Genomic DNA, 11,754 nt, shown 5'->3' with positions numbered 1-11,754 from the left:
TTCTAGTATTGTAATTAATTGTTTTGAAATAAAAGGGTAAAGATAATTTCTATGTAATAAATAATATAATTGTGCCAATATTGAATTATTCGGTTTTGCTATACTAGATTAATATTTCTTGAGTTGGATTAATTCTATTACTTTAAAATAAATTCTTTGATTTCCGATAACTAGTTTTAATCGTTAATAATGTTAAATGTTAATAGGAATTTCCGCGTTAAGATAAAAATCAATGAATTTTAGATAAATATGATATTCCTATACTAAACATACTTAAGGCCTGAAAATTCGATAAATTTTGTGTAGGATAACTTTAATTCTTGAGAATAAATAATTGGAGATGCGGATAATTAAGTTAATCGCTAAATAATGTTAGGAACCTTAATATTTAAGTTTAATCGATATTTATTCGATAAAAATGGTTAAGTATATTGGGGGGTTATTAGGCGTTCAAATCACCCTTGAGGATAAATTTGAGAAATTAAGTTGAGATTAGGAAACCAAGTGAAAAGACTAAAAGACCCTTACAATTCCATGCGAAACCAAACGACCCTTATGACAAATTCCCATCACCGCAACTTCGACCAATTGCATTTTAACCAATTCGATACGCAACCTTTCGTAAACCGCGGCACCACAAAACCACTTGATCAAATTCACACTACATCTCACAACCATTTCAGCCGACTCTTTCTCTGCACAAACCAAAGTCGAAATCAATTTCACTCCAAATACCACTCTACTCTTTCATTCTTGATTCACAACAAAACCTCATTTCTTCCCTGCCTTGACCGAGAGCACCGAGAGAGGGAGAGAGCTGCCGGAAACTTCTTGGATTCAGCCGTGAGTTGGAGCAAAGCCAGGGAAGGGAATCTGCCGGAAGCTTCACCAATTCTACCTACATCCACAACCCTTTTCAGCCGCAACTCCAAACCAGAATCACCATCTGCACTTGGCCGAGAGCTAGGAAGGAAATTTCTGGAATTTCGTGTGAAAGATTGGTTGCTAGCTGAGGTAATTTCTGGTCTAAAATAGGTTGATTATTAGTTGATCAAGCTATATCAGAGATTACATGTTTAGATTATACAATCGGATGCTGAAATCAAAACCTTAGGAAAATTTCTGTTTTGAGAAATTGTTGCTACCGAGACTTGAGGTGTTATTGCAGCTCCAATTTTGTTTTGTGTGATAATCTGAACACCCAAATGTCTTTAGCTGAGTAAGAACTGGAAGATTAAGACCATGTATGATGAATTGGGCATTCGAATGAAGTGTTAAAGCAGAGATAAATTTCTGGGTTAGTTTGGGGTAAGAAAATGTTGCCGTGAGCTTGAGCAGAAAATGTAAGTTTAACTTGCCTAAATGTGACCCTCTGAATTGATCCCTGTGCTTAATTAGTCAATAACTAATTAGTTAAGCTGTGCATGTAGCAATGAGATGGTCTAAACCAGAAAAATAAAAAGGAAAATTTGAAAGTGGTTCATGCATGATCACCGAGGCTCATGGGAGAATTTCTGGATTTTTGGGAAATTTGTAGTTGTTAATTGAATTCAATTTTTGAGTTAAAAATGTTAACTAGTTAGCTAAGTGTTTGCATGTTAAATTTGGGGTACCTAACACCATGTTTTAACCGAGGGAAAATTTGATCTAAGACATACAAGTTGCTGGAAAATTTTTGAAAGTCGCAAGGTGGAGCTGGAAATTTCAATTAGCTTCTGGAATTTTTCCTTGGAAGAAAAATGGTTCAGAAATGTATAAAAAAAAATGTGTGCCTAAGCCATGTAGGTGGTTTAGCTATGAAACAATGGTTGTATTGGAAGTTTGGACCAAAAGGTTGGAACGAAAATGCTGAAAATTGTGTTAGTAGCCGAGAGACTTGGATTGGAAATGTTAACTCGTTTCTGGAATTTTTCTTAGAGTATAGTGGTTTTGAATTACATGAGAAATATGTATTTAAGCGTTATTTGACTTGGTAGATGCTGGTATGAATGTCATACTTAGAGGAATGGATGGTTTGAATAAAAGTTTTATGGTTTTAAAAGAGAAAAGGAGTTTTTCACAATTGGAAAATGAGATTCCAGATTTTCGGATTTCACTAACCAGTCTCAGGAAAATGCTTATATCTTGGTGTAGAAAAATCCGATTGAGGTGCCGTCAGTGGCATTTGAAACTAGAGTCATGGGCCTTTGTTCTGTAGAAACTTTATATTTTTCCTCCATGTGTACGGCTGTACGTGACTCCTCAAAGTAGGCTGTCTTGACTTAATGTCCTGTTTCTTCAGGAAAATGAATTTTGACTTGAATCAAATGTTGGGCCTATCTGTGATTTGAATTTCTGAGTTTCAAGTGAAGCTTACATGCTAAAATTTTCTGGTATGTGAATGGCATTGAGCCTAGTAAAATGCTATGGTGGTAATCTGAATTTCTCGAGTTATTTAAGCGTTAAATTAGCCGTGACTTTACTCCTTGTTTCTAGTTGAAATTTCTGGTTGAAATTCTGGTTTGAAAGTGATTGGTTGCTATCAAGAGCTAATGATTGATGAAGCCTTGGTCATTCATTTTATTTTTATCAGAAATGCATTTGTTGAAATCTAGGGCTAATGATTGACGAAGCCCTAGTAATTTGCTATGTGATTTTTTTGCCATATTTTGATCCATATTATGATTTCGAAACGGAATCGGAGCTGTGGAAGTCGTTTCTACCTTGCGAACTCGAGTAGCTGTGATCAAATTAAGCAAAAATATTTTTCAGCTAGTATTATATTATAAAACTCCATAACTAGTGTTTTGCCTAAAACTTTCCAACTCGATAATTTCCTTTAGCTCAAACTAGCCTTGATAGCTATAGCAAATAAGTTCTATAGCTTTTGGAAACTCTAAATCTTATGATTAATTCTTTTTTTTTCTTTCTTTAAGCTTTGCACTTGGATAGTTAACTACAGGAAAAAGTTCCAAAATATGAGCTTTACTAATTTTAGTGAAAAGCTTGGGAGACTTGCTCGGCAAGAAACCCTATTTTTTAGAAAAATAGTTTTTAAGGATAATTTTTGCAAAAGCTGTAACTTTAGAGAAATGTTCAAAGTAACTTTCTAACATTGTTGTTAAGAGATTTATCGACTTATTTCAAGAAAATAATACTAGTTACCCTTTTGTAAGGATAAGTATCTTAAGGAAAACTATAATAAACATTTCTTCTAAGTTTGTCAAGTTTCAACCTAAGGAGATTCCTAATCTTTCTAAAGGTAGTAAACTAGTAGTATATTAAGTATACCTCAGCTTGTATAAGCTTAGAAACTGAATACAAACTTATAGTTTCAATATGTGGTATTTAGGATTTTGCGAGGACGCGGAATTCGATTCTCAACTTGATATCTGAACTCCACTCTTGGTGAGTGTCCCTGCTTGTTTTATGTTATGTGGTTAAGCGCTTTATTAACTTGCTATATTATAACTGTGAAGTGGTTTTGACCCATCGAAGTGAGCAATGTGTACTTTATCACACTAGCCTTTCGAGTGGTGACTTGCGTAAAACATTTTTTTTAGTGAATCCAAGTGCTAGACGTAAAGTCGTTGGGTGAATCCCTCGACGAGTCAATAATAATAAATCAAGTGCTAGACGTAACGTCGTTGGGTGAATCCCTCGACGAGTCGTAATAATAATAAATCAAGTGCTAGACGTAAAGTCGTTGGGTGAATCCCTCGACGAGTCTATAATAATAATGTAAGTTCAGGACGTAACGTCGTTGGGTGAATCCCTCGACCAGTCTAAGGTACACTTGGGTATTATCGCCTTCCTATTTGTTTACTTCAGTCGAATCAATACGTGTTAATTGTTTTAATTGATTGCATGTTTTTGGGGCACCACTGAGCTTTAGCTCACCCCACGTTTATTGTTTTCCTTAACAGGTTCTGGAAACTGAAAGCTGGATGCTTACTTAAGTTTTCCTTTTGGATTGTATTTGAATACTATAACTTATTCTGTGGGCTGTAATGTGTTATTTGAGATAATGCACTTTTCTTTTGGGTTGCCACTTGAAGCTGGAAAATGGGTAAACCCTAATTCGATTACTTGGCATGTAAATTTGTAATAGAGATTTATGTATTTATCTACCCGGATTGGTACGACTTTATATTTTGGTACGTAGCACGTGGGACGTTTAAGAGCCTCGACTGGCTAATTTATCTCTGCTATCTCTGAAGTTAAGTTGGATGTAAGGATGATCTTATTCGGGAAGATTTGTTTTATCACAGATTAAGTTCTCCTTTGAAAGGATTTGGGTTAGAATGCTTGCGTGAGTCCTGGCGAGAGTTGGGCAGACGGCCCGCCAACCCTTTGGTTCGCCTTAGGGGGAAGTGGGGTCGCCACAGGTGGTATCAGAGCCATATGCCGACAGTTGGGACTTTACGTCCTTCGTCTGGAAAAGCCCCGAGCCTCTCGTTCGTGAAGAGTCACGAAGCGAAACTCTCTGTAGGGGATGCCAGCGTGCGGGTGGCAAGCTGATAGGTACCCCGTGATGTGACCCTGAGAACTGCCACAGGTGGTATCAGAGCTCTTATCGAGCTCGTGCCGGGAGAGGACTCTCGGACTGTGGGGATTGACTCGTTAAGTGTGGAACAAAAGTTTATAGTTGGGATATTAGACATGTATGTTGGGTAGGAATCTCAAATATAGGTAAGTTACTCTTGGGACTGGCCAGCCTGAGGTGTGAATTATCCTATAGTCAGATTCTTGTACCCGAATACCAGATATTTCATTAAATGGTGTATTTGCAATTGAAAAGAATTCAGTATATCGCATTATGATGTGACTAGAAATCATGACTAAGTTTGGAAAAGTAGGATCGAAGGAATCAAGTCTAACTTTTGAAAGTTAAAGGTAAAGAGCCAATGGTGTGATCTTGAAGATTAGTGCCAATTACGTATTTAAGAGGAATCTATGGAAGCGAAATCGGAAGAATGAGTGGGGCCTAGTGGGATTGTCAAAGACTAAACTAATGAAGGTTATGTTGAATCTAAACTAAGGGTTGAGCTATTAGTTATGTGGTTATAATAATCGGTGTATTATTGACTTGCTTTCCTTCATGTTTATAAAGATCGAAATGTGAGTTATGTGTGAAAATATTAAATGTACCGTGAATTGTTTGGCTTTTAAAGTTGTATGAACCTTGGTATGTGAATATATGCTTTAAGTGTTTTAAATTTTCTTTCTCTTGGTATTCATGTTGACTTCACTTAATAATAACAAGTAAATAAATAGCAACATCTTCGCTTGATCACTTTATTTTTATCAATAGGCATAACTAGGCTATGGATCTACAAGTTAGAAATAGAGGACGTGGGAGACCAACTAGGCAACACCCCGAGGGTGGGAGTGAGAGGGAACCTGAGGTCAACCCAGACCATGGTCAGGGAAACGTGGCCGGAGATCCAGTGGCTACCGCAATCAATAGAATAACTGATGTGTTAGAGCGCATGACTGAGCATCAAGCCCATGGAGCGGTGCATCAGCAAGGAGGCCCAATCGATTATGAGGATCGGGCATTAGAGAGATTCCTGAAGTTTGGACCTCCTAAGTTCTACGGAGGCCCAGAACCTGAGGTAGCCAAAGGTTGGTGGGAAAGGATCTCTGATATTTTTGCCGCTCTAAATTACACGGAAGAGAGGCAAGTGACTTTTGCAGCATTCCAGTTTGAAGGAGCTGCTCGTTCCTGGTGGAACCTAATTAGGGTCAATTGGGACAGGAATCATATTCCCAGGACTTGGGCGAACTTCACAAGGGAGTTCAACGCCAAATTTCTTCCACCTCTCATTCAAGAAAAGAGAGAGGACGACTTCATAAAATGTAAACAAGGGGCGATGAGTGTCGCCGAATATGAAGTCCAGTTCACAAAATTGTCCCGATTTGCTCCTGAACTGATAGCCACGGAACAAAGGCGTGTCCGGAGGTTTGTGCAAGGACTAAACGTGGAAATTCAGGAGGGATTAGCTGCTGTTCGGATAGATACATTTGCTGATGCTGTAGAAAGAGCTCAAAGGGTTGAAGTTGCTAGAACTCAAGTAAAAACTTACCAGGCCAAGAAAAGATTTGCACCTAGCAGCAGTCGGGAGCCGACTTATACAAATGCTCCACTGGCCAAAGTGGGTCGAGAAACTGGTGCCAGAGGTGCCGGAGGAAGAAATAATGGAACTAACGGGGGACCAAATGGAAGAGATCAACCTAGGAACGCCCCACAAGGAAGTCGTGCGATAACTTTCCTGGGAACTTGTGGGTATTGCAAGAAACCTGGACATACCGAGGCCGGTTGCTGGAGGAAAGCAGGAAAGTGCTTGAAGTGTGGAAGCAGCGAGCACCAAATTGCCAGTTGCCCGAAAATACAAGAGGATAATACCCTGAATGATGAACCAGCCAACATTAGAGAGAATAGGCCGAAAGTTCCTACCAGGGTTTACGCTATAAATGACCAACCTGTACCTGATTCTTCGGAAGCCGTGGAAGGTACTCTTCCCATTTCTCATCAATTAGCTAGAGTATTAATTGATCATAGTGCAACTCATTCATTTGTGAACCAAACTTTTCCATCCGGAGTTAACGTCAAACCTGTTAGATTACCCTTGACCTTGAAGTTAAAACATCAATGGGTAATAAGATTTTAATCAGTAGCTTAACTTATAATAACTGCGAATTCTGGATTGAAGGGCATAAAATACTAGTGGATCTAATCAAATTGGACATACGAGGTTATGATGTTATTATAGGAAAGAATTTTCTAGCTCATCACCATGCTAAGCTTGATTGCAGAACAAAAGTATTGGAACTTTGGATTTCCGGAGAAGCAACTTGGGAGTTAGAAGAAGAAATGCAGAAAAAGTATTCCGATTTGTTTCTCAAGAAAGTGTGAATTTTGAGGACAAAATTCATTGTAAGGAGGGGAGGATGTGAGAACCCTGAAAATATACATATAAATATCAGTGCATATTTCATTTGCATTTTAATTCTTTAATAAATTTTAGCACTAAGTCCAATTGTTTTTAAATAAGTACGTAGAAATAAACGTTATGTGCAAAATAAAAGAATTGTGCTAAACTACTAAACTTCTTAGTTTTGTTACATTAACTTCATATTTCAATGGTAAACTATTTCATTGATCCAATAATTAATTTTTTTGAATTCTAGTATTGTAATTAATTGTTTTGAAATAAAAGGGTAAAGATAATTTCTATGTAATAAATAATATAATTGTGCCAATATTGAATTATTCGGTTTTGCTATACTAAATTAATATTTCTTGAGTTGGATTAATTCTATTACTTTAAAATAAATTCTTTGATTTCCGATAACTAGTTTTAATCGTTAATAATGTTAAATGTTAATAGGAATTTCCGCGTTAAGATAAAAATCAATGAATTTTAGATAAATATGATATTCCTATACTAAACATACTTAAGGCCTGAAAATTCGATAAATTTTGTGTAGGATAACTTTAATTCTTGAGAATAAATAATTGGAGATGCGGATAATTAAGTTAATCGCTAAATAATGTTAGGAACCTTAATATTTAAGTTTAATCGATATTTATTCGATAAAAATGGTTAAGTATATTGGGGGGGTTATTAGGCGTTCAAATCACCCTTGAGGATAAATTTGAGAAATTAAGTTGAGATTAGGAAACCAAGTGAAAAGACTAAAAGACCCTTACAATTCCATGCGAAACCAAACGACCCTTATGACAAATTCCCATCACCGCAACTTCGACCAATTGCATTTTAACCAATTCGATACGCAACCTTTCGTAAACCGCGGCACCACAAAACCACTTGATCAAATTCACACTACATCTCACAACCATTTCAGCCGACTCTTTCTCTGCACAAACCAAAGTCGAAATCAATTTCACTCCAAATACCACTCTACTCTTTCATTCTTGATTCACAACAAAACCTCATTTCTTCCCTGCCTTGACCGAGAGCACCGAGAGAGGGAGAGAGCTGCCGGAAACTTCTTGGATTCAGCCGTGAGTTGGAGCAAAGCCAGGGAAGGGAATCTGCCGGAAGCTTCACCAATTCTACCTACATCCACAACCCTTTTCAGCCGCAACTCCAAACCAGAATCACCATCTGCACTTGGCCGAGAGCTAGGAAGGAAATTTCTGGAATTTCGTGTGAAAGATTGGTTGCTAGCTGAGGTAATTTCTGGTCTAAAATAGGTTGATTATTAGTTGATCAAGCTATATCAGAGATTACATGTTTAGATTATACAATCGGATGCTGAAATCAAAACCTTAGGAAAATTTCTGTTTTGAGAAATTGTTGCTACCGAGACTTGAGGTGTTATTGCAGCTCCAATTTTGTTTTGTGTGATAATCTGAACACCCAAATGTCTTTAGCTGAGTAAGAACTGGAAGATTAAGACCATGTATGATGAATTGGGCATTCGAATGAAGTGTTAAAGCAGAGATAAATTTCTGGGTTAGTTTGGGGTAAGAAAATGTTGCCGTGAGCTTGAGCAGAAAATGTAAGTTTAACTTGCCTAAATGTGACCCTCTGAATTGATCCCTGTGCTTAATTAGTCAATAACTAATTAGTTAAGCTGTGCATGTAGCAATGAGATGGTCTAAACCAGAAAAATAAAAAGGAAAATTTGAAAGTGGTTCATGCATGATCACCGAGGCTCATGGGAGAATTTCTGGATTTTTGGGAAATTTGTAGTTGTTAATTGAATTCAATTTTTGAGTTAAAAATGTTAACTAGTTAGCTAAGTGTTTGCATGTTAAATTTGGGGTACCTAACACCATGTTTTAACCGAGGGAAAATTTGATCTAAGACATACAAGTTGCTGGAAAATTTTTGAAAGTCGCAAGGTGGAGCTGGAAATTTCAATTAGCTTCTGGAATTTTTCCTTGGAAGAAAAATGGTTCAGAAATGTATAAAAAAAAATGTGTGCCTAAGCCATGTAGGTGGTTTAGCTATGAAACAATGGTTGTATTGGAAGTTTGGACCAAAAGGTTGGAACGAAAATGCTGAAAATTGTGTTAGTAGCCGAGAGACTTGGATTGGAAATGTTAACTCGTTTCTGGAATTTTTCTTAGAGTATAGTGGTTTTGAATTACATGAGAAATATGTATTTAAGCGTTATTTGACTTGGTAGATGCTGGTATGAATGTCATACTTAGAGGAATGGATGGTTTGAATAAAAGTTTTATGGTTTTAAAAGAGAAAAGGAGTTTTTCACAATTGGAAAATGAGATTCCAGATTTTCGGATTTCACTAACCAGTCTCAGGAAAATGCTTATATCTTGGTGTAGAAAAATCCGATTGAGGTGCCGTCAGTGGCATTTGAAACTAGAGTCATGGGCCTTTGTTCTGTAGAAACTTTATATTTTTCCTCCATGTGTACGGCTGTACGTGACTCCTCAAAGTAGGCTGTCTTGACTTAATGTCCTGTTTCTTCAGGAAAATGAATTTTGACTTGAATCAAATGTTGGGCCTATCTGTGATTTGAATTTCTGAGTTTCAAGTGAAGCTTACATGCTAAAATTTTCTGGTATGTGAATGGCATTGAGCCTAGTAAAATGCTATGGTGGTAATCTGAATTTCTCGAGTTATTTAAGCGTTAAATTAGCCGTGACTTTACTCCTTGTTTCTAGTTGAAATTTCTGGTTGAAATTCTGGTTTGAAAGTGATTGGTTGCTATCAAGAGCTAATGATTGATGAAGCCTTGGTCATTCATTTTATTTTTATCAGAAATGCATTTGTTGAAATCTAGGGCTAATGATTGACGAAGCCCTAGTAATTTGCTATGTGATTTTTTTGCCATATTTTGATCCATATTATGATTTCGAAACGGAATCGGAGCTGTGGAAGTCGTTTCTACCTTGCGAACTCGAGTAGCTGTGATCAAATTAAGCAAAAATATTTTTCAGCTAGTATTATATTATAAAACTCCATAACTAGTGTTTTGCCTAAAACTTTCCAACTCGATAATTTCCTTTAGCTCAAACTAGCCTTGATAGCTATAGCAAATAAGTTCTATAGCTTTTGGAAACTCTAAATCTTATGATTAATTCTTTTTTTTTCTTTCTTTAAGCTTTGCACTTGGATAGTTAACTACAGGAAAAAGTTCCAAAATATGAGCTTTACTAATTTTAGTGAAAAGCTTGGGAGACTTGCTCGGCAAGAAACCCTATTTTTTAGAAAAATAGTTTTTAAGGATAATTTTTGCAAAAGCTGTAACTTTAGAGAAATGTTCAAAGTAACTTTCTAACATTGTTGTTAAGAGATTTATCGACTTATTTCAAGAAAATAATACTAGTTACCCTTTTGTAAGGATAAGTATCTTAAGGAAAACTATAATAAACATTTCTTCTAAGTTTGTCAAGTTTCAACCTAAGGAGATTCCTAATCTTTCTAAAGGTAGTAAACTAGTAGTATATTAAGTATACCTCAGCTTGTATAAGCTTAGAAACTGAATACAAACTTATAGTTTCAATATGTGGTATTTAGGATTTTGCGAGGACGCGGAATTCGATTCTCAACTTGATATCTGAACTCCACTCTTGGTGAGTGTCCCTGCTTGTTTTATGTTATGTGGTTAAGCGCTTTATTAACTTGCTATATTATAACTGTGAAGTGGTTTTGACCCATCGAAGTGAGCAATGTGTACTTTATCACACTAGCCTTTCGAGTGGTGACTTGCGTAAAACATTTTTTTTAGTGAATCCAAGTGCTAGACGTAAAGTCGTTGGGTGAATCCCTCGACGAGTCAATAATAATAAATCAAGTGCTAGACGTAACGTCGTTGGGTGAATCCCTCGACGAGTCTATAATAATAAATCAAGTGTTAGACGTAAAGTCGTTGGGTGAATCCCTCGACGAGTCTATAATAATAATGTAAGTTCAGGACGTAACGTCGTTGGGTGAATCCCTCGACCAGTCTAAGGTACACTTGGGTATTATCGCCTTCCTATTTGTTTACTTCAGTCGAATCAATACGTGTTAATTGTTTTAATTGATTGCATGTTTTTGGGGCACCACTGAGCTTTAGCTCACCCCACGTTTATTGTTTTCCTTAACAGGTTCTGGAAACTGAAAGCTGGATGCTTACTTAAGTTTTCCTTTTGGATTGTATTTGAATACTATAACTTATTCTGTGGGCTGTAATGTGTTATTTGAGATAATGCACTTTTCTTTTGGGTTGCCACTTGAAGCTGGAAAATGGGTAAACCCTAATTCGATTACTTGGCATGTAAATTTGTAATAGAGATTTATGTATTTATCTACCCGGATTGGTACGACTTTATATTTTGGTACGTAGCACGTGGGACGTTTAAGAGCCTCGACTGGCTAATTTATCTCTGCTATCTCTGAAGTTAAGTTGGATGTAAGGATGATCTTATTCGGGAAGATTTGTTTTATCACAGATTAAGTTCTCCTTTGAAAGGATTTGGGTTAGAATGCTTGCGTGAGTCCTGGCGAGAGCTGGGCAGACGGCCCGCCAACCCTTTGGTTCGCCTTAGGGGGAAGTGGGGTCGCCACAAAGGTTCTCAATTCCTCATACATCCAGCCCATGCCAAGCGCTAGGGCGAGAACCATTACAAAAGAAATGAAAGAACTAGACCAAGCTAGTCAGTACCGAGCTCTCGTCCTTGCCCGCCTTTCCCTGTTAAGGAAAACAAAACTAAAGGGATGAGCTAAAAGCTCAGTGAGGTTCCGAACACATAACCAAACAATCAATCCAATATATTAAACATAGAGTATC

General features: G+C 37.0%; 1 protein-coding gene across 6 annotated transcripts; it reads left to right on the top strand.

The window, feature by feature from the left end:
* The first annotated feature begins 445 nt into the window (after positions 1-445).
* Positions 446-11,295, top strand: LOC113690866 (uncharacterized). Of its 6 annotated transcripts, XM_072050628.1 has the most exons (4): positions 505-1,014; positions 5,294-6,495; positions 10,500-10,555; positions 11,072-11,295. In XM_072050628.1, the coding sequence occupies exons 2-3, from the start codon at positions 5,307-5,309 to the stop codon at positions 10,541-10,543; spliced, it is 1,233 nt and encodes a 410-aa protein (XP_071906729.1). In that variant the 5' UTR covers positions 505-1,014; positions 5,294-5,306; the 3' UTR covers positions 10,544-10,555; positions 11,072-11,295. The 6 variants fall into 6 exon arrangements, 2 of the variants coding, with proteins under 2 accessions (XP_071906729.1, XP_071906730.1); XM_072050629.1 differs by lacking the exon at positions 10,500-10,555 and having other exon boundaries at positions 506-1,014; XR_011815012.1 differs by lacking the exons at positions 5,294-6,495; positions 10,500-10,555; positions 11,072-11,295 and adding exons at positions 3,332-3,387; positions 3,906-4,129 and having other exon boundaries at positions 515-1,014.
* The last annotated feature ends 459 nt before the right edge of the window (positions 11,296-11,754 follow it).

Source organism: Coffea arabica, chromosome 5c, assembly GCF_036785885.1.
Source record: "Coffea arabica cultivar ET-39 chromosome 5c, Coffea Arabica ET-39 HiFi, whole genome shotgun sequence".
Lineage (NCBI taxonomy): Eukaryota > Viridiplantae > Streptophyta > Magnoliopsida > Gentianales > Rubiaceae > Coffea > Coffea arabica.
Note: the sequence above shows the minus strand (reverse complement) of the source record. Positions and strands in the feature narration are given on the sequence as shown.

What these genes read in the sequence shown, in the direction of transcription:
- LOC113690866 (XM_072050628.1), top strand. Translation starts at nt 5,307, where the DNA reads ATGGATCTACAAGTTAGAAATAGAGGACGTGGGAGACCAACTAGGCAA. An exon ending in TTCTTCGGAAGCCGTGGAAG is followed by an intron (nt 6,496 to 10,499) that starts GTACTCTTCCCA and finishes TGTGGTATTTAG; the next exon opens with GATTTTGCGAGGACGCGGAA.